This window comes from Periplaneta americana, chromosome 6, assembly GCF_040183065.1.
Source record: "Periplaneta americana isolate PAMFEO1 chromosome 6, P.americana_PAMFEO1_priV1, whole genome shotgun sequence".
Classification (NCBI taxonomy): domain Eukaryota; kingdom Metazoa; phylum Arthropoda; class Insecta; order Blattodea; family Blattidae; genus Periplaneta; species Periplaneta americana.
In genome coordinates, this window is record NC_091122.1 from 105,368,318 (window position 1) to 105,387,487 (window position 19,170).

The 19,170-nt window shown below is 36.0% G+C and overlaps 1 protein-coding gene across 2 annotated transcripts in view; it reads right to left on the bottom strand.

Annotated features, from left to right (window-relative positions):
• The window catches only part of LOC138701615 (phospholipase DDHD1-like), a 94,882-nt gene that overhangs the window by 43,757 nt on the left and 31,955 nt on the right, over positions 1-19,170 (bottom strand). For both annotated transcript variants that reach the window (XM_069828689.1, XM_069828690.1), the window contains exons 7-10: positions 11,635-11,741; positions 7,133-7,297; positions 6,496-6,600; positions 1,601-1,758 (exon numbers count right to left, since the gene is read on the bottom strand). In XM_069828689.1, coding sequence (XP_069684790.1) covers positions 1,601-1,758; positions 6,496-6,600; positions 7,133-7,297; positions 11,635-11,741 — 535 coding nt within the window. The remainder of the gene's footprint in view (positions 1-1,600; positions 1,759-6,495; positions 6,601-7,132; positions 7,298-11,634; positions 11,742-19,170) is intronic.

A 19,170-nucleotide genomic window follows, 5' to 3' on the forward strand; every position in this document is an offset into this window, starting at 1 on the left:
AATGGAGAAAAATTCTCTCCAACCACTTAGTCACTCGTAATGAGTGCACCTCTGTACATAGTGTTGGACACTGTGCCACTGTCACATATTCTGTGACACAATACAGGAGACCACCAAAGGGGAACAGAGAGGTACAACTTAAATTGAGAAGGTTCAATTCAGCATCGGAACTAGAATCCGGTGTGGCTTAGTGGATAAAGCGTCAGCATGTAGAGCTGAAAACCTGGGTTCGAGTCACGGTGCTGGAGAGAATTTTTCTCCATTCTACCCATTTTTCACCATATGGTAATGCAGAATTCCTGCACAGATATATCATCTGTACTTCGGTACACCATAGTAATAATCAGAGAGAAATGCCCAGATATTCCACTCCCACCTCAGCCTGTTGTTACACGATGGGGAACATGGATTCAATCAGTGGTGTATTATTTTATGTATTTTAAAAAAGTGATCACAGATATTGAAGAATTACCTGAATCCAATACTGCAGCATGTGTGAAAGCAGTGAAAGTGTATCTGTATGACCTGTTGGTGAAAAAAGATATTGCCTACATAACATCGAACTTTTCATTCATGCCTGAACAATAAGAACGTAAAAAACAACCTCTTTGTAGTCAAACAGTAATAGTAAAAGATGCCCAGGTGAATATATATTATGCTTTAGGTGAAATTGGGAAAAAAAAGTTAAAAGTAAGTGGGACAATGTAGTAAATAAAATTGTTGAAAAAAGTATCAAGAGTGATACTGGGGGAAAATGTAAATGTTCCAGTAGGTATTGATGTTTTTACTATAGCTAATTAAAAATTTGCTCCTCTCACATCTGTTTCAGTAGAAAGAAGTTTTTCTGCTTTCAAAATGATTCTCATTGACAAAAGGCAAAGATTAACTGTGAAGAATTTAGAAAAAATTCTGATGATGTACTGGAAAAATTATGAAAAAGAGCATGGAACTGAATTTCAATAACTTAAAAAGTGTAATAATTATTTAATTTTTTTCAATATATTAAATTTATGCAGCTATGTTTATATAATATACAGTTGTCTGCCTCCATTTCTTAAGTATACTTTTTTGTGCCGTGTTTTGTATATTTTACTGTATAATTTCAGTGAAATAAATAGGTTTCAAGCTTTGATCATATGTGCCTAAAATGCCTAGTTTTACTAAAATAGAGTCTCATTTATTTAATTTTGAACTTATTTTAAGCACCTAAAACTGCAATTTTTAGTGCCTAAAACTCCGTTGTCTAGTTACGACATTGGCAATAACTTTTCTATAAATTTTCGATTGTGTAGGAGTTATGTTTCTTAAAAAAATACTCCATACTACCCTATTTATACTAATATACTAAGACTAACATAAAAATATATGTTTACTAAGATAATTTATGAAGATTCTTCACATATGGATGGATGCTGCAGTAAAAGAGTGGCTTGGAATGGATGCAGATAGACTTCTTTTCGTAATGTAAGCTGACGGACTGAATACTGAGCATCTTGGCCGGCACAACACACTTCCCTTTCTAGGATCGCTTGCTCACCTAACAAAACCCAAAGATGTTATGGAAATACGTAATCAACCTCTAATAGCCAATATTTCGCACCTGTAAGCAACAGGATCAGATGGGTGAAACACATTGTAGAAGTTGTTGCACAGGGAAGGTGGCAAGATGGTCTCCACATGGCCAGGTGCCTGAGGGTCTCGCAATCGAAGGGCCAGGAATACTGATAATGGAGAGCCCATACAGAATAAATTGTCAATCTGAAAAGTCAAAACATAATTTCAGCTCTGCAATGCACAATGAAAAGATTTTCAGTTCTTGTACATGCATATCCTATAACAAAAATTTCTGCTTTCCATCTGTAATAGAAAATGTTTGCCATTATCATTGCCGCTGCCACTGCCACTGCCACCACCACTACCGAATTTACCATTTTACAAAGTGTCCCTTCTTTGACGTAATCATTTGGCTTCATTTTACCTTCACTTAGCTTGGCTTTTCGAGGCCAGAACCATGCACTTACCTCTTCCTTTGTCTCATTGTGCACTCTATATGCTATGATTGTCCAAGTCTGACAGGTGGACTGAGTGACATTCGTGAATCTGATGCTGACAGATGGATCATCCTGCCTGTCTTGACAGAGCTAGGGCCCATCCTCAGACCATCTCAGATGAGTGGTGTGATAAGCTCCGGAGCATAGAGACGTAAGTTGTCCTTGTATCAGCATCAGAATCCATACTACCTTCAAGACTTCACCTCAGCCTATTTTTAACCACTGCAAATGATAGATGCAATGAAGGGTAGAAGGAGAGTGCTGGTGGAATGACATAGGGAAACGGAAATAAGATGATAAAAAACCCTCTGCAACATGTTTTGTCCACCACGACCTGGCCAGTGATGGAAGCCATGACACTTGAATGGAAGACCAGCGCACTATACAATTTCCGGGCTAAGAATATGTTGTACTGTAAACAAAGCTGCAAAAGGTATCCATCCGCGAGCTGCTGTGATTGGGCAGAATTGTGGCACTATTCTACCCGCCATGTGGCTGTCACTTTTACCTGTATATAACTGTCACTGCTCAATCGAGGTCACGTTCTTACGAGAAAATCGGAAAAATGACGACTAAAGTAAGTAAATATGAATGCAATCCAGATTCAATGTCATGAACAGGCCTGTTAAGAGCATCAGAGGCCTACTAATAAGTATAAAATACATGAAATAACTATTTTAACTGCCTAGACAAGGCGCGGACTCCTTCCAGGAAACTCCCCTCTTCCTCTTCACCACTGCTGCTGCTGCACTCAACTGGGTTGATAACAAACCGGTCAACAATGGTGTCGCACAGGCCATCCAATTTCTAGAATATCTTCTCCTCTCCTTCCACGTGGCATATGAACGACCGCCACATATCCGGTGTTACCAACTTTAAGCCTTCATTTAGTAAGGTCCTGACTTCATTAAGTTTAAAAGATTTATTATTTAGGGCAATATACCCTTTCACTTTGCTCCCAACGGCTTCTATAGGATTAAATACACAGTGACAAGGAGGGAGTCTTAACACTGTATGACATGCCTGTTCTGCCATAGAATCCACAACATATTTGTCGAACTTCTTGTTAATGTTAACTGTCTTTATCTGTTCTATCAGTTCGTCCTTCACCATGTCCATGCTGTATCCTATTCTTTTCGCATCCATCCACTCGATCATAACTTTTTTCAGCCATTGCTTAGTGAGAACGAGATCCAACTTTACACTATGGTAGGAGGCATTGTTCATAATAATTACACTGTTAGGTGCAAGCGGACAAAATTCCTTTAAACCAATTTATGAAGACGTCGCCAGTCAGCTTTTCATGATAGTCCACTGTTTCCTTTGATTCCATAATGAACTCCCCACCTTCCACAAAACCATCTTCACTTCCTATGTGAAGTAAAATGAGATGCCTACCTTTCCCAGTTGGATTTTTCAACCCGGTAGTCAGCCCTAACAAAAACGCCTGCTTTTTTGTTTTTATGGTAGAATCTACCCACACTTTAGAAACAGCATGACCTTTATTGACACATGTCTTGTCAAGAAAATATAACTTACGTCCCTCTCGCATATATTCTCGTATTTTCTTCAAATACTTTCTATGCCACAATAATATATCTTCACGGTCAACAATAATGTTCTTTGTGTTTCTCTGTACAAACTCAAACCCGATGTCCCACAGAATATTGTGAAGATTTGTCTTCTTGAAGTTCAGCAAGTCGGGATTACTATTTATAAAAGTCATTACTTTATTTATTGTAGGTGGCTCGTTCATTTCAAAAAGGTGATGCACTTTACGACTCACTGCACTTCTTACAAACTCGTCACACTGCACTTCTGTCACAGGCTTTTTGCGTTTACACGTTTTGCAAAGTTAATGCTTGGTGAAGAATGCAAAGTTAATGCTTGGTGAAGAAACACCAATGTCGTCAAATTTACTATATCCTGAATACTTAATGTTAGATACTTTTCACAGAATTCACTGAACACATTTAGAACAATTTGCTTTTTGCCACTTCTCAACTGTTTGCCTTTCCGATGCTTAACATATTCTATGTGAGCAGCCATCTTGCAAAACTGAAATTTAAATTTCCGCTCTTCTCCTTCCTTCCAAAGCATTTTCTGCGCATGCGCTACATACCATAATTGTAATATGTTAAAAAATTATGAATTTGTGACATGTTTTCATAATTATATAATTAAACAATGTTAAAAATTGTTTTAGAAAACGACTGTTATGATTGTATTGAAGTGATAAGTTGATTTTGCGAAATACACGGCGAACTACATTTTCACCCACGTCAAGTAGCACAAAAGTTGTAAGGTTTCATCAGTCAGTGGGATTTTATTCATACACGTGCTTTTGTTTACATGACAACATATTCTAAGCCCGGAATTAGAATAGCACTTGAGCCACAGATACAGACAGCAAAAGCCATTCAGTTAAAATATCTACTTTCCCCCCCACCACCACTAACTTGTCAGTGCCTCTTAGACCTTTTAGGTAATGGTATATTCTGTATATACCCATCCTAACAAGTGAAGTGAAAACAGAATGAAAAGTTTTGAAGAGGAAGTTTTAATTACCTTAGATTCTTTGAAAGACACTGTTTCCATCTTCCGTGCTATTGCAATAGACTACATCAAAGAATGGTGCCTTGAACAATTCAACATAAGTAGGAAAATGGAACAGATTCGGCGTACTTCTTTCTCATGGGAGAAAATCTCACAATGTGCTCAAGAAATTAAGGTTATGTTTTCAGGCTTGTGCATGCAGGAAAAAAATACTCTGAGATGAATAATATTATATTAAAACATATGCATCTGAAACCAAAGTAATGGAATGGAACAGTACTAATTGTAAAGTGGTGGACAGATAAAAGTTTTCACCCATTTTAAGAAGGAACATACACATTATAGTGATAAGGAGTTGCTTATAAGCTTCTTTCTTACTCTTCCTGGACCTAATACTTCAATAGATCTAAATTTATTGTTATTTATTAAAGGAAGGTGATGACAGGTGATTAAAAAAGGTAGTCTATCAGAATATAATGAACAGATTAACAAAAGTCTTTCGCATAGGAATGTGGCCATCCCATTGCCAGTAGTCTTAGCCACTGCAATCAGTCTCCCAACCCAAAAATGTCAAATGATCTGTGCCCAAGGAGTCCATAGTACATGGGAGATGTGTCGTAAATGGTGCTCTGGGATACATGGTGACCTTTCAGTGCAAGTAGCCTTACCTCAGTAAGCAAGGCTCTGCTTTCACGAACACTCACACATACACTCATCCTAGTAGTACACAACATAACTCTCCACACAGATACACATAATGCATAGAATGGCCTGTTGAAGTGGTGTGCAACTTGCAAATGGATCACAGTCCTGCCATCTATCCGCAATATGTGAAACCCGAATTACGAAAGTGAAGTGAGGGGGGTCTCCCCCTCCCCCTCCCCCTCTCCTACTCTCAAAAATGATATCACATAACAGATGAAGATCTTTGACCTGATGACAAGACAAAATTAATCTAGATACAGAACAAGTTAATAGCCTGCTATGACGTTACAGTCCAAATTGAGCCTTGGCCTCCTCTATAAGTCGCCTCCAATACAATCTCTAGCCTTTGCTTTCCATACCAGTATCCCCAGTAGTCTGAAGATATCCTGTCACACTTCATCCTTCGATCTCTTCTTGGGTTTTCCAACCTTCCTTTTACTATTTGTTGAGATAGGACTTTCTTCTGGATTCCTTCTTCCTCCATTCTTACATGTCCTGTCCATCTTTATATAAGTTGTATATCTCTGTATTATACCTTATCCTCCATTCCCTCTCATTCTGAACTGAGCCATAAATCCGTCTTAAGATCCTCCTCTTGACTAGTCCATGCAGTGCTCCAGGTTTATACAGAGATCTAACAATCCAAGTTCCAATATTCATATCTGTTTGTCTCAGCTGCAGTCATTACCAGTTTGTCCTTCCTATTATCCAAAAATTAGTTTGAGGTTTCGAGACAATGGCTTTTTTATGGTGTGAGGTTATCAACCTTCAAGCCCAACTCCCAACCTGGAGGACTAAGTCTCTACATTTATGCACGCTAGAGACAGGATGGTTTGGTAATACCACAGTCTAGTATATACAGTCACGAAGCTCAATATGTAGGGAATATCCATCCATACATAGCTGCTAACGACTAGGATCGCTACTATCGCTTCATCATAGACAACGCAAAATAGTACCGGCACAGTCTATTGTTCCTAGTACCCTCACAACTTAAGCTTCATGACTGTATATACTAGACTGTGGTAATACCTCCAGCCACTGGTATCCATTTTAGTCGCTTTTTACGGTATGCATGAGCTACAATGGGAATATTCTTCAACCTGGTCACTACACAGGGTAGGTTAATAGCCTAATCCATAATATTTATGGTGAAACTACAATCTAGATTATTAATACTTACTTGAAATCGAAGACAAGAATTCTCTGGTGACAAATACTCTTGTCGTGGTGTTTCTGGAAGTGATGAATCTTCACCACTGACAGTTGATCGTGAGGTGGTGCCAGCCTTCACAAAAGATAGCATTTACATGTGAAAGTACCAAACTTAAGCACTAACGTAATAGTTACTTACTTACTTACTTACAAATGGCTTTTAAGGAACCCGAAGGTTCATTGCCGCCCTCACATAAGCCCGCCAACGGTCCCTATCCTGTGCAAGATTAATCCAGTCTCTATCATCATACCCCACCTCCCTCAAATCCATTTTAATATTATCCTCCCATCTACGTCTCGGCCTCCCTAAAGGTCTTTTTCCCTCCGGCCTCCCAACTAACACTCTATATGCATTTCTGGATTCGCCCATACGTGCTACATGCCCTGCCCATCTCAAATGTCTGGATTTAATGTTCCTAATTATGTCAGGTGAAGAATACAGTGCGTGCAGTTCTGTGTTGTGTAACTTTCTCCATTCTCCTGTAACTTCATCCCGCTTAGCAACGTAATAGTTACAGCACAAAATTACTAAGAATTCAAATCACATAAACATTAATACAGAAATATTACAATAATATTATCATAACTCTGCTCTTATTTCATACCTGCCATGTTTCAGGCTTCCATCCAGTCACAATGTCGTACACAATAACACAGCCTAAGGAATGAGCTATCACAGACACCTTTCCGCCATTGGACGTGAAATACGGATTTCGCTGTGTGAACATGGTGTAAAGTCGATTTAATTCTTCTGACAGCCCACGCTGAACCTGCAGAAAGATAATAGTTTATTTTTAAGTACGCCGCCACTACCACCACAACTTTTATTATTACAGTATCATTATTTGATTTTTGTAATGTTTTATTGTTTGTAATTTATCAATTAAACTATATCATAGGTGTATATATTATCGAAAAAAAGACTTATTTATAGGGTTCACTATTATCTGCGGTTTTGCATATCCACAGTAGGTTTAGGAACATATCTCCAGTGATATGGGAGAATTAGCTACTAAATGTCAGTGACGAAACAAGTAAAATAGTGTACATTTATTTCAACTCAACAATAGGATTTTATTCTTCCAACAATAATTCCTTTCTACAATTCACCTTAAACGCTCTCGTCAACAATAGGATTTTCACTCAACACAGTATTCGTTATAGCACTCCACTGATGGCAATGACAATTTACTTGAACTATTACGAACAACAATGAACTGTTAATCTTAACTAATATTTACAAAGCACTATTTACAAATCAGAACTATCAGTTCTCAGTTCACAGTTCTTCTAGCTCAGTCACTCGAGTTCACAGTATCTCGAACCACAGACCTTCAGAGACAGTTCACTGTACTCGAACTCAGGTCCCTCCAACTGCGGTCCACTGCACTCGAACTCAGGCCTTCGGATGCTGACACAGTTGCGGACGCACACTCGACTCGAACTCCGGTATACAAGACTGGCTTGCTTGCTCTGGCTTACTCCCTGACTGAATAAACTGAAACTGCCTCGCGTTCACTTGCGCGCGTAATTTATACTCACACCACAGTTTCTGGAAAGTACGACTTCTCGAATTATCTGGCTATCTCCACTTCGGACGGACTTCTCTAGAAGATTCGGGAGGGTCCGTCCCCCTTTACTCCGTAAGTAGCAGCTGCGCGCGCACTCTCCCCTCGTCGCGTTGACGTAATACACCCCCCCCTCTCTTCTCTCCGCCGCGCGCCGTCCGTCAGTACTCCGCGCGATCTGCTCTCTTGCGGGACACTGGTCGTGAGTTCGAATCTCACGTCGCTGTCACAATAGAATAATTTAGTAAGAGAAAATTAAACACATGAGCAATTCCTACTTCTTCTCCCGAACTGCAGTTTGGGTATAATTCCCGTTCTGTAACTACATAAGAACTGCTCAGTCCTTCTCCGATGTTGTTGTTCTATATCTCTATGCCACAGAGATTATAGTGAAGAATCTTCAAAGGTATGCTATCGTCCTAAAAATAAGCTGTCTCCATTTTTCTTGATATTTATAGGCTTCATCTGATATCATTTCTTCTATATCCCATCAGTTCCTCAGTTCTTCACCTCGCATATGATCTCTCAGGGTGATGTCTGATATGAGTTGTATAAATCTCATTTGTGACGAATTTCTTTTTTTTTTTTATAATTTTTGCGCAATGTCCAACATTCACTCTCATATAGCCTACTAGAGCTGGTTTCGCTATTATTTTATGGAAACTCAGTTGGATTTCCTTTCCCAATTGTTTTCAAAATTTCTTTGTAATATCCCATTTACTCTGTTATATTTGATCAAGTTTTTCTGGAGATCCATTTGATAAATAATTAATAAAATATGGCTTCTTAAATAAACAAAGTCAGTAACTTGTCCTATCACTTTATTGTTGATGTATATTTTTGCTCTTACAAGATGTTTGCCACATAATGCCATTGATTTAGTTTTTTTTCTTCTGAGATCTTCATGTTATATGTCTGCAAAATATTCTGCAATTTAAAAATTGACTTTTGTATATCAATTTCACTTTCTGCCATAAGAAATATTTTTTGTTCTTGTACTAGAGGAATTTTTAGGATATAGGTAATATATTTGTAGAGTAAGTCACATTTTCGCAACACTTTTGAGACTTACAGTATATAAGTATTAGTTTATGTTTCAGAATGGCAAAAACAGCATCAAAATTCAAAGCAGAACAGAGGGAAAGACTTAAGGAATTAGGAGGTTATGCAGACTTTAAAGAGAAAACAAAATGAAAAGCAAAAATTGAGGCTAAAAAGAAAGAAAATTAATTTGACAATAGATTGACAGGATCTTCTATAAAAAAAAAGAAGAGAAATGAAATGAAGAGGTATAGAGAAATAAAGAAAATATTACCTAGTTTCAACTTCAGGCAATAGTTCTGAACTTCACTTTAAAAAATATTCACATCAAGAAGCGCTTGTGGCAAAGCATTTCTAAAGCCAAAAGAGGTTTTTCTCAAATTCTCAATAAGCAGAAACTAATAATAAAGAAACTAGCTAATGAATATTCATCAGAGATCAAAGCTGTCCTGCCAAAAAATCAGAAAGTAATAAAAAAAGGCAGAGGAAACAAATGAAAATGTTACGATGAAATTTTGAAAACAATCACGAAAATATATCCCTGACTTAAATATTACAAGACTGTTGTAATATATGCCTACTAATTAGACAGTAGTGCACAGCATTTTATGCAGAAGTATTCATTATGTTTGAGCATAATATTCATACAGTTTCAGTGGCACTTCTCAACAAGGCATGGAAAGGGGACCATCACCCTCAACAAGATATGAAATCATACTTAAGTTAAAAGGTAAGCATGAAAATCATTAGACCACCAAGAACATTACTGGTAGAGCATTCTCCCCTCTCAGAACATTTTTGTGTTTGTTGCAGAATGAATTCTATGTCAACAGTAATTCATCTTCATGGATGTATTAACCCACTGTATCTTGTTAATAATATCAAGACTGGAGACTTAATCCAGATATATGGGTGTTTAGGGTAAGATCTTGATCTCTATCTTTGACAATTATTTTTTTTATTTTAGTCATTAATATTCATGTTGATTTAAACAAATAACACGCACTAAATTCAGCAAATTCTCTTAAGAGGAAACTTTTCAAAATAACTATAACGTAATACAGTGAAACCTCTCATTTATGGACATTGAAGGGATGTAACAATCTGTCCGCATCTGGGAGGTGTCCTTTATTGGGAGGGGGGCTCCCCAATTTAACAGTAAATTTATAATATGCATTATGTATCCCTTCACGCTTTAAATGAAATGTATTACTGTAGTTTAATTCTACATACAGTCTACTGTACTACAGTAAATTCTTTGCAACTCTGAACTACAGTAAACAAGACCGAAAAAGAAAAATACAATACTGTGCTCTGCAATTTTATTCTAGGTCTACAGTTATGCAGTACTACAATTTACAGTTTTCAACTTAACCTTTATGTTCAGGTGCCATGTCTCTCGAAACAGAACAACCGATTGAAGTAAAGAGAATAATCCCACTAACCCAATCATGTGTCGAATACAATTTCACGATCGCGGAAACCTTAGACCCATCAGACAGGTTAAATTTTGTGACTGTTTATCCATCCGCTACCAGCTGGGTGGCTGGACTAGTGGTAGCCTACAAGACCCTTATTGTTTTATTTCATGTTAAGGAATTTCTGTACAGTTCTCAAGACTAAATTTTCCATTTTTGTAACACATTAGGTCTTGAAAACCAAGTTCTGTCCGCAGTCAGGAGGTAAAGCAAGCTTTTACGACCATGAAACAGCTGTCCGTGTCCGTGTCTGAGAGTGTCCGTAAACGAGAGTTAAATTTATCATTATTTCTGTATTATTTCAGTTGGGACATAAAAATCTGTCCGTATTTGAGGAGTGTTCGTATATTGGGAGTGTCCGTAAGGAAAGGTTTCACTGTAGATGTTAACAATCATAATTAATTGCCATTTCAGAAGATAAGGGTGTAACATTTTGAGCATGAAACCAACAACAAAGCATGGAGGAAAATAAAATTTTTCAATGAAAAAAAGTTACAAATATTTCTTCTGCAAGAAACGTACACTCATCTTGTTTTAACATATCAAAGAACCTTTACTGGGGCAATATCTGGAATATGGAAAGACTGTTAATAGTGATATATTCTGTTAATTATAATGACAAACTGAAACTCACTATTGTCATGTACGATCACATTCTACTTTCCAAACTTATTTCTAAGTAACTATCATGTTTATGATCCCCTTCAAAACTTCTGCAGCAAGGACAATGCATTGTTTCAGAAGCAATGAATTCAAATATGTCGCACACATTTAGCTTTATAAATAAACACATTTTTCTCAAATGTAATTATGAAGCATTTCAAACATTGAGAAAAGTATGTCGAAAAAGAGGATAACTATGTTGAAAAATAATTAGACTGTGTCAGTATAATTTATATTTTTGTAATAAAATTGCCTTTACTCTTTTATTTCTCTTATACAAAACAATCACTTAAGTTACCCAGACAGTACACAGAAAACAATCCCATCATAAAAATCTGCTAAACTAACACAACAAACCTCACACCCGTAGAGAGGACTGGTGTAGTACATGATGTCCATAGCACTGGAGTTCAGAAGATGACGCAATCCCCGCAGCTTGTGAGGTGTAATGGCCTCCACAATGTCTGCAACAAATGTAAGTCTTAAACAATTACAAATGATGTGTACTTTCAGCAAACTGATATCAGAGGATGAAACTAAACAATTTGCAAAATTTAAAATTCTATGAGTGCAGCTTTCTAATCCTCAGAGAATGTAACCCCAAAAGAAAAAATCAAGAGTTGTTAAATCTGGAGACTTGGCCAGCCATTCTACTGCTCTACATCGACCATTCCAATGTCCAGGGAACTGTTCGTGCAGTCTGCTGCAACATTTCTGTGGGTAACCTACCAGAATGAAGAATGATATCAATTCTTTCCTCTTTCGATAATGTCATCACGAAAATCAAGCAATTTGTTATAGGAAAGCTTCAAATAATCACAATAATGCATTGAAACTGTCACAGGTTAACCAAACAGTAAAGCAGGAAAAGTTAATTATCAAAATTCCATAAAAGCTCTTGGTAGGATGAAGAGAAAATTGAGAATGTGGAACATTTAAAGAACCATATCATTGAAGCCTGTGCTAAAGTCATCCAGGAAACATTACAAAATATGCCTCAACGTGCATAGCAAGCTGGCCGGTCAGCAGGCTAAGAGCCATGAAACCTGTTCTGCTCTATACTGTTGTTGTTTTCTAATGCCAGGTGTTTGACAATAAAGTCATTTGACCTCTTGCACTCCAATATTTTTCAAAGATATTATCATGGTCAGCCACTGAAGCACAGATATTGAGGTGTTCCGAATCCATTTCTTGGTTTGAGTTGCACAATGGGCAGTTAGGGGACTGATATATTACAATTCTACGCAGGTGTTTGGCCAAACAATCATGACCTGTTGCCAATCTAAATGCAGCTGCAGACGATTTTCGTGGTAAATCGGGAATTAACTGTGGATTATGATGCAGAGAGTTCCATTTTTTCCCTTGAGATTGTGTTATCAAATTTTGTTTGTTGAAATCTAAGTATGTAGATTTAATAAATCTTTTCACAGAGTAATACATAGATTTAGTAACAGGTCTGTAAGTAGCGGTGCTGCCCTTCCTTGCTAGTGCATCCGCATTCTCGTTTCCCAGGATTCCATAATGGGACACATTGGAATACAATTCTTTTATTGAGTGATATTAATTGAGAGGGAATTTTAGTTATTTCTGCTGTTTGAGATGAAGGTGTGTGTCTAGAGACTATTGATAGAATAGCTGCTTTGCAGTCTGACAATATAACTGCATTCTTAAATTTATTGATGTAGCATAGAAGATTCCTGAGACTTTCACTTATTACAATGATTTCTCCATCAAAACTTGTTGTTCCATATCCAAGAGATCTTTTTTTTTTTTTTATCCAATGCCACCAGGTTGTCTTTTCGACATTTCTGGTCTTCTCTCCTGGCCACGGCTTAGTTGTAACCCACTTCTGAGGTTGGGGTGCCTGGAAGGCAGAGTTACATTACCCCGATGATGTGATAGGATGATTATGATAATGTGGTGCCAGGAGAGGTCTTAAATCTAAACTTAACCTAAATTCCAGACCATGGACGAACACAGGAATAATCCCCTTTAAGGAAAAATTCCTGTGCTCTAACTGGGAATCGAACCCGAGACCTCATGAACTATAGCCAGAAGCTCTGACCACTAGACCATGAGGCTGGTCTATCCAAGAGATCTATAAAGTGAGAAGAGACAGCACGTAACACCTGCACCGGCATCTTGTTCTCTGGAGATCAAGGATCCGTCGGTGTATAAATGAAGCCAGTTTTGTGGATGGTACCTAATATTAATTGTCTCTAAAGACAATTGTTTCATTATTTCAGTGTTTACTTCTGATTTCAGTATTTCTTCTGTTAAATTTAGATTGTATTCTATATTTAATAGAGTTAAAGGGTTTGGTTTAATTTGTAAGTTTTCTTTTACATTCGGGATATCGATTTTCTGTTTTAATTCTTGAACCATGGATATGAAACTTTGAGTTTTCAATCTACAGAGAGGACTGTATGAATGCCAATTGTTTCCTGGTAATCTGATAAGTTTTTCATATTGAATCAGTGCTTTTTCTTCTATTGTAATTTTGATGCTGTTAATATTAGTGAGGAATCTCATAGAATCTATTGGAGTTGTTTTGATTCCACCAGTAATGAGCCTGAGAGCTTGGTTTTGAACATATTCTATTTCGTTTATGAAAGGTGAAGTAATTAAAATTTTTCCGCAGTATGTCAGCACTGGCTGTATAAACATTTTGTATGTAATGTTCAAAGTATTCCTAGAGCATCCCCATTTCTTTCCTGCTAGTCTTTTTAGACGGGAGAATCTTTTACGAGCTTTTTCAGAAATGAATTTCAAATGGTTGCTCCATGTTAACTTACTATCGAAAATAACTCCAAGATATTTGGATTCATAAGTCCTAGGAAGGTGTTGGCCATTGTATTGGATATTGAATTCTCTTTCTTTTTTACCAAGTGAAAATATTTGGTAGTTACTTTTGCTTAAATTAAGTGTCACCAAATTTGATGTATTCCATTCATGTAGTTGATTTAGAGCTTTAAGAGCAGAATTTTGAATTTTGTCTCTATGTCTGTAAGATCCGGAAGTCCACAAAACTATATCATCAACTATATCACCTATACTGTTCACCCAGTAGAACTTGTATGTTACCGTAAAATGGGGTAACTTTGCACCATCTATGAAAAACTTTTTATATAGGTCTAGGGGTGTTCACCTGGACCAAATTTATCTGTTCATCACTTCCACCAATAGACGGTATATGTGTACAGTATTTTTCCACTGTTTGTGGTCATAGAATTTGTTTATGGCACTTCTATACCTTAACAACAGAACGTGTGCATAATTTGATTGAAATATAGATCAAATTAATTACCTTTCTTCACAGATGGTGTGCACAATCTCAAGATAAGTTATATGTGTATCTGTTCCTTATTCATCCATTTAGACTTTCTAGTTTTGTTTGTGCAGCTGTTTTGTCGGCAAATGGTGTTACAGAATAATTTTCTAATCGAGATGAATTTGAGGCTAAATTGGAGTTACTTTGCACTATTTTAAATTTTAATTGCATTATTTTCATTTGAGGACCTTCCATGAAGTTTAAAAACGCTTACTATAATTCACACTTTGTATTATAGCTAAATTACTTGAATTTGTTTTTCTTTTTATTACATAGGCCTACAAGGAATTCCCTTGTTGCCAGTCTGAACCCGATGGAAAGTCATTATGAGCCAAAATTTATCACTTTGTCGGTCGTACCAAAGAATTAATACAATATATGTAGGATAATATTCAATTTTTACTGAAGGATTTTTTACCTCTTGACCGTTGTACATCCGCTTATATCATACCTAGTACTTTTTAATATGACTTGAGAAATTATATCTCACAAATTCAGAACATATTAATTATATTAATTCTTATTTTATATAATTACAGAATACAGATACAATATAAACTCGCAATAAGCCATTTTTTAACATAAAAGCTAATATTCTGCGGGAAGTATAGGCCTACAGGTATTTTAGAAATTAAGAGATTGTTCTTTCCACAACGGGTAACATACTACATTAGCAATGTGATTATGCAGCTAGAATTTCGCAATAACACATTTTAGGACATGAACAACAATATTTTGAGAGACATATTTTAGATTTAATATAGTGTTATTTTCAGTCGTATTATGTACTCGTACATTCACATAATCTACTACATTAGGAACATGACAAAATTATCATTGAATTGCTTTTTGATATGTGTAAAACTTTTTTTTTTTCCACTTCTATAAAATATAGTTGAGAATGTTTTTAGTTAATGTCTGCTACTTTGAGCAACTGTCCTTGAGCATCATTTTAATATGGTCATTACAAATGCTAGTCGCACTGAAATTTCAATTGCTTAAAATCGAAAGGAATGTTCGTGGGTATCATAGCAATATGTGGGATAAAAACATCTTGTCCTTTCCTTTTTCCCGTTAATATTGCCACTTTTACTATGTTTCGCACAAGTTTTTCACACCAATTCTTGTTTCATTGCATAATTTTGGTGGGTCAATATTTCGCAATAGTACTATTGGTGATTCAATATAAAGTACTAAAATAATTATGTGGTAGCAATCCTTGTAGTATCAAAGAATTCAAGATTTCAGTTGAATAAAACACAGCCTGCTCACTATCTACAACTGCATTGAGAAATTAATAATACGGTCCTGGACTGCGTAAAGATACTTATTGCATGAATTGTCTAGATTTTGGCCTTCATGATGTATCAACACTGTTATTTAATTTCGTGTTATAATTTCCATGGCCTCATGAAAGTCGATGTTGAATACAACAGACAATAACTATAGAAGATTGCATTTTAATATTACACATGAATGTTTGATCGTACTTATTTTTATTTTTTATTTTTTAATTAATTTAACGTCCATTTGCATAATTTTAATATAGCCTATGTTTTTCTCCTGGTTATGAAGGTTAAATGTGCAAACTTTGGCACATATCAGTCAAAGCATGTAGATTTGTATAGAGAACATACACACATACATAAATACATACATACCCACATTCACTTTTATATATTAAGACTAGCTGAAACTAACGCCGGGGTTGTCCTTTTTGCTTCTTCTTTTTTTTTAATTAAACTGGTTGTTAGACTTTTCGGAAATCTCAGAAACTCAATTAAAGACAACTAAAACGAATTGTCTTTTCTAAGATTTCCTCATCCATAAAGTTGAAATCTTTACATAGTATCATTTACATGAATAATTAATGAACTTCTTAGCCAAATGCCTGAAAGGATTAACTCAGTTTAAAACAACTGTAGGTCAGGAAGTGAAAGAAAACATTTCATCACGTGCCATACGTTCAAATGTTTTTAAATTTGTGTGTGTGTGATATATGTGTGTGTGTGTGTGTGTGTTTGTTTATTTATTTATTTATTTATTTTGGCGTAGTTAAGGCTGTCAGATCTTCTCTTTCACATCACCAGAAATACAAATAATATAATAGAAAAATTAAACTATAAACAAAATAAAACCAAATGAAAATATATACAGGCTACAGCCAGACAAACTTTAAATGAGTTAGCATTGCTTAGATTTTCATTCTCCATTCTCCAGGAAGTACTCTGGCCTCTCCTACAGCTCTCATCCAATCTTTCTTGTCCACAACACACCTCCAGCATTGCCTCGAAGTTCAGCAAAACAAAACCGCACCCCTCGGCCCACTTAACATTAACTCAGTGTTCTACAGATCTTATATTTTATCTCTGCCGGTCAATGACTGTTCAATTTCAAATGGCTTATCTTAATCGTGGGAGTCAGCGTGTTAAAATCATTACCTTTTTGCCATCTCCTTTCCTCCTCACCGCAAATGTGACGTTGCACAGAAGCAGAGATCTGTACATTGATCTATGCTGTGCTGACTTACATTTCACGTAACTTCATGTCTATGTATGCCAGGGGCGTATTTTGTGGGCTACCGGCGGTAGCCCAAGGAAATTACAAAAGAAAAAGTTTATAATATAACATAATGTAATAATTTTGTATTATTAGTTTTACCATAATAATTAAAATTAAAGTAATTGTTAGATATATTTTGTGTAATAATAGGGTCAGCGGTAGCCCAAACCCTTTAACCAGTATACGCCCCTGATGTATTCTTTCACTTAAATTTCAGAGACAGCTAACGATGAACAGGAAATTCCCCTGTTCCCAGTCTGAATGCATTGGGGTGTCATTGTGAGTCAAAATTTCTCTCTGTATCGGTCGTATCAAAGAATCAATATATACATATATAATTTAATTTATATTGTAAGATTTTTTTTACTCCTTGATCACTGTACGCCCACTTATATAATACCCAGTTTTTTTTAATTATGACTTGAGAAATTGTATCTCACAAATTCAGAACATATTATTAATTATATTATTTTATACACATAATACAGATACAATATAAACTCGCAATAAGTCATTTTTTAACATAAAGACTAATATTCTGAGAGACGTATGCCAGTACTTTAGAAATCAAGAGGTTGTTCTTTCCACAACGCATAACATACTACATTGGTAAGGTGGTTATACTGATAGAATTTCGCAGTAATAAATTTTCGGACATGAATAATAATATGTATATCCCTAGATCATATATAAAACAGATTGACCAAGCTTATATTAAATTTAGACGCAACTGGAAAATAACGGACGCTATGCGTCGCTAGTGTCGAGAAATGAGCTTGCAATAACAAACACTAGATGGCAGAGTACCTGAACAGTACATAGAGTAATACGACTGTGGGATGACTTTTTTACGTCATGCCACCTCCAAATTTCTTTCTCATTGTAATGTGAGGTTATGTTACAATAAGACTTTGATGTGTCGCTAAATTGTAGTATACAGAAGCTTGTTTTACCCAAATTCATCAACACACATAGATGACATTTTGGTACATGGCTGATATAATGTTGTTTGCGTTCAATATATAATCTGTCATCATTTGATGTACGAAATCTAATTGTTTTTAATTTTCAGTATACAATACCTCCCTAGCAACAATTATCACAAAATACTAAAAAGATCAGATTTGTCTGCGTTTGTTGAATGCACATCATGATGCTCACGAAAAGGCACTAATTTATTTTGTGTGAACAAGATTATAATTTTTGAATATGAAGGAAAAGCAGGTATCCCTCTTCTGAAATTTATCCGAAAGGGGAAGAATTACAACTCCCTCCTCCCAAACTTGTTTCCTCTTTTCTAGGCCTATATGTTTTCATTTTACAGGTGTATTATATGATGCGATATGGAAGCAGATAAATAATAACTGTACGTTTCTCGTCCACATTAAATTCAACGTGTTCATAACGTAGACCTGATATATTGCTTCATGTAGGCTACACAGCTGGCAATGTTCTTTTTACGAATAAGCGGTCGTACTAATCATTTTCTTTTCATCTGAACTATTGCTAGAATATGTGTTTGTGTTTTTATTTGCTCTGTATGTTGTTAAATAACTACTGAACATCGTCTTTGGTTAACAAATTGTTCTTGTATTCATTTTATATCAGTCTTACGGTATTGAATTATGTCCATAACGCGGGTGAGATATTATCAGGCTGGAAAATTCGCTCTGAATGCATTTTTTTTTACACAATTTTCTAATTTTCAGCAGATTTACAATACCCTGTGCGGTTTCTCTGCCAATGCAGAGTTAATTGCAATATACGGTAATTCTGTTATTTTCCTGACACTTTTATATCCGTTCTCAAACGTACTGATTTAGATTCTTTACCCTACTGTAGGTATTTTGCTCTCTACAAATCATCGTTAGTCAAATGAAATAGCCTATAATAGTTGTTTGCAACGAATTAGTAGACAACCTCAATCCCTCCTGACCGCCTCCCTTACGAATTTCTTTCTCACTTTAATCAAATTTACTTTATACTGGTCCTTAAATTAC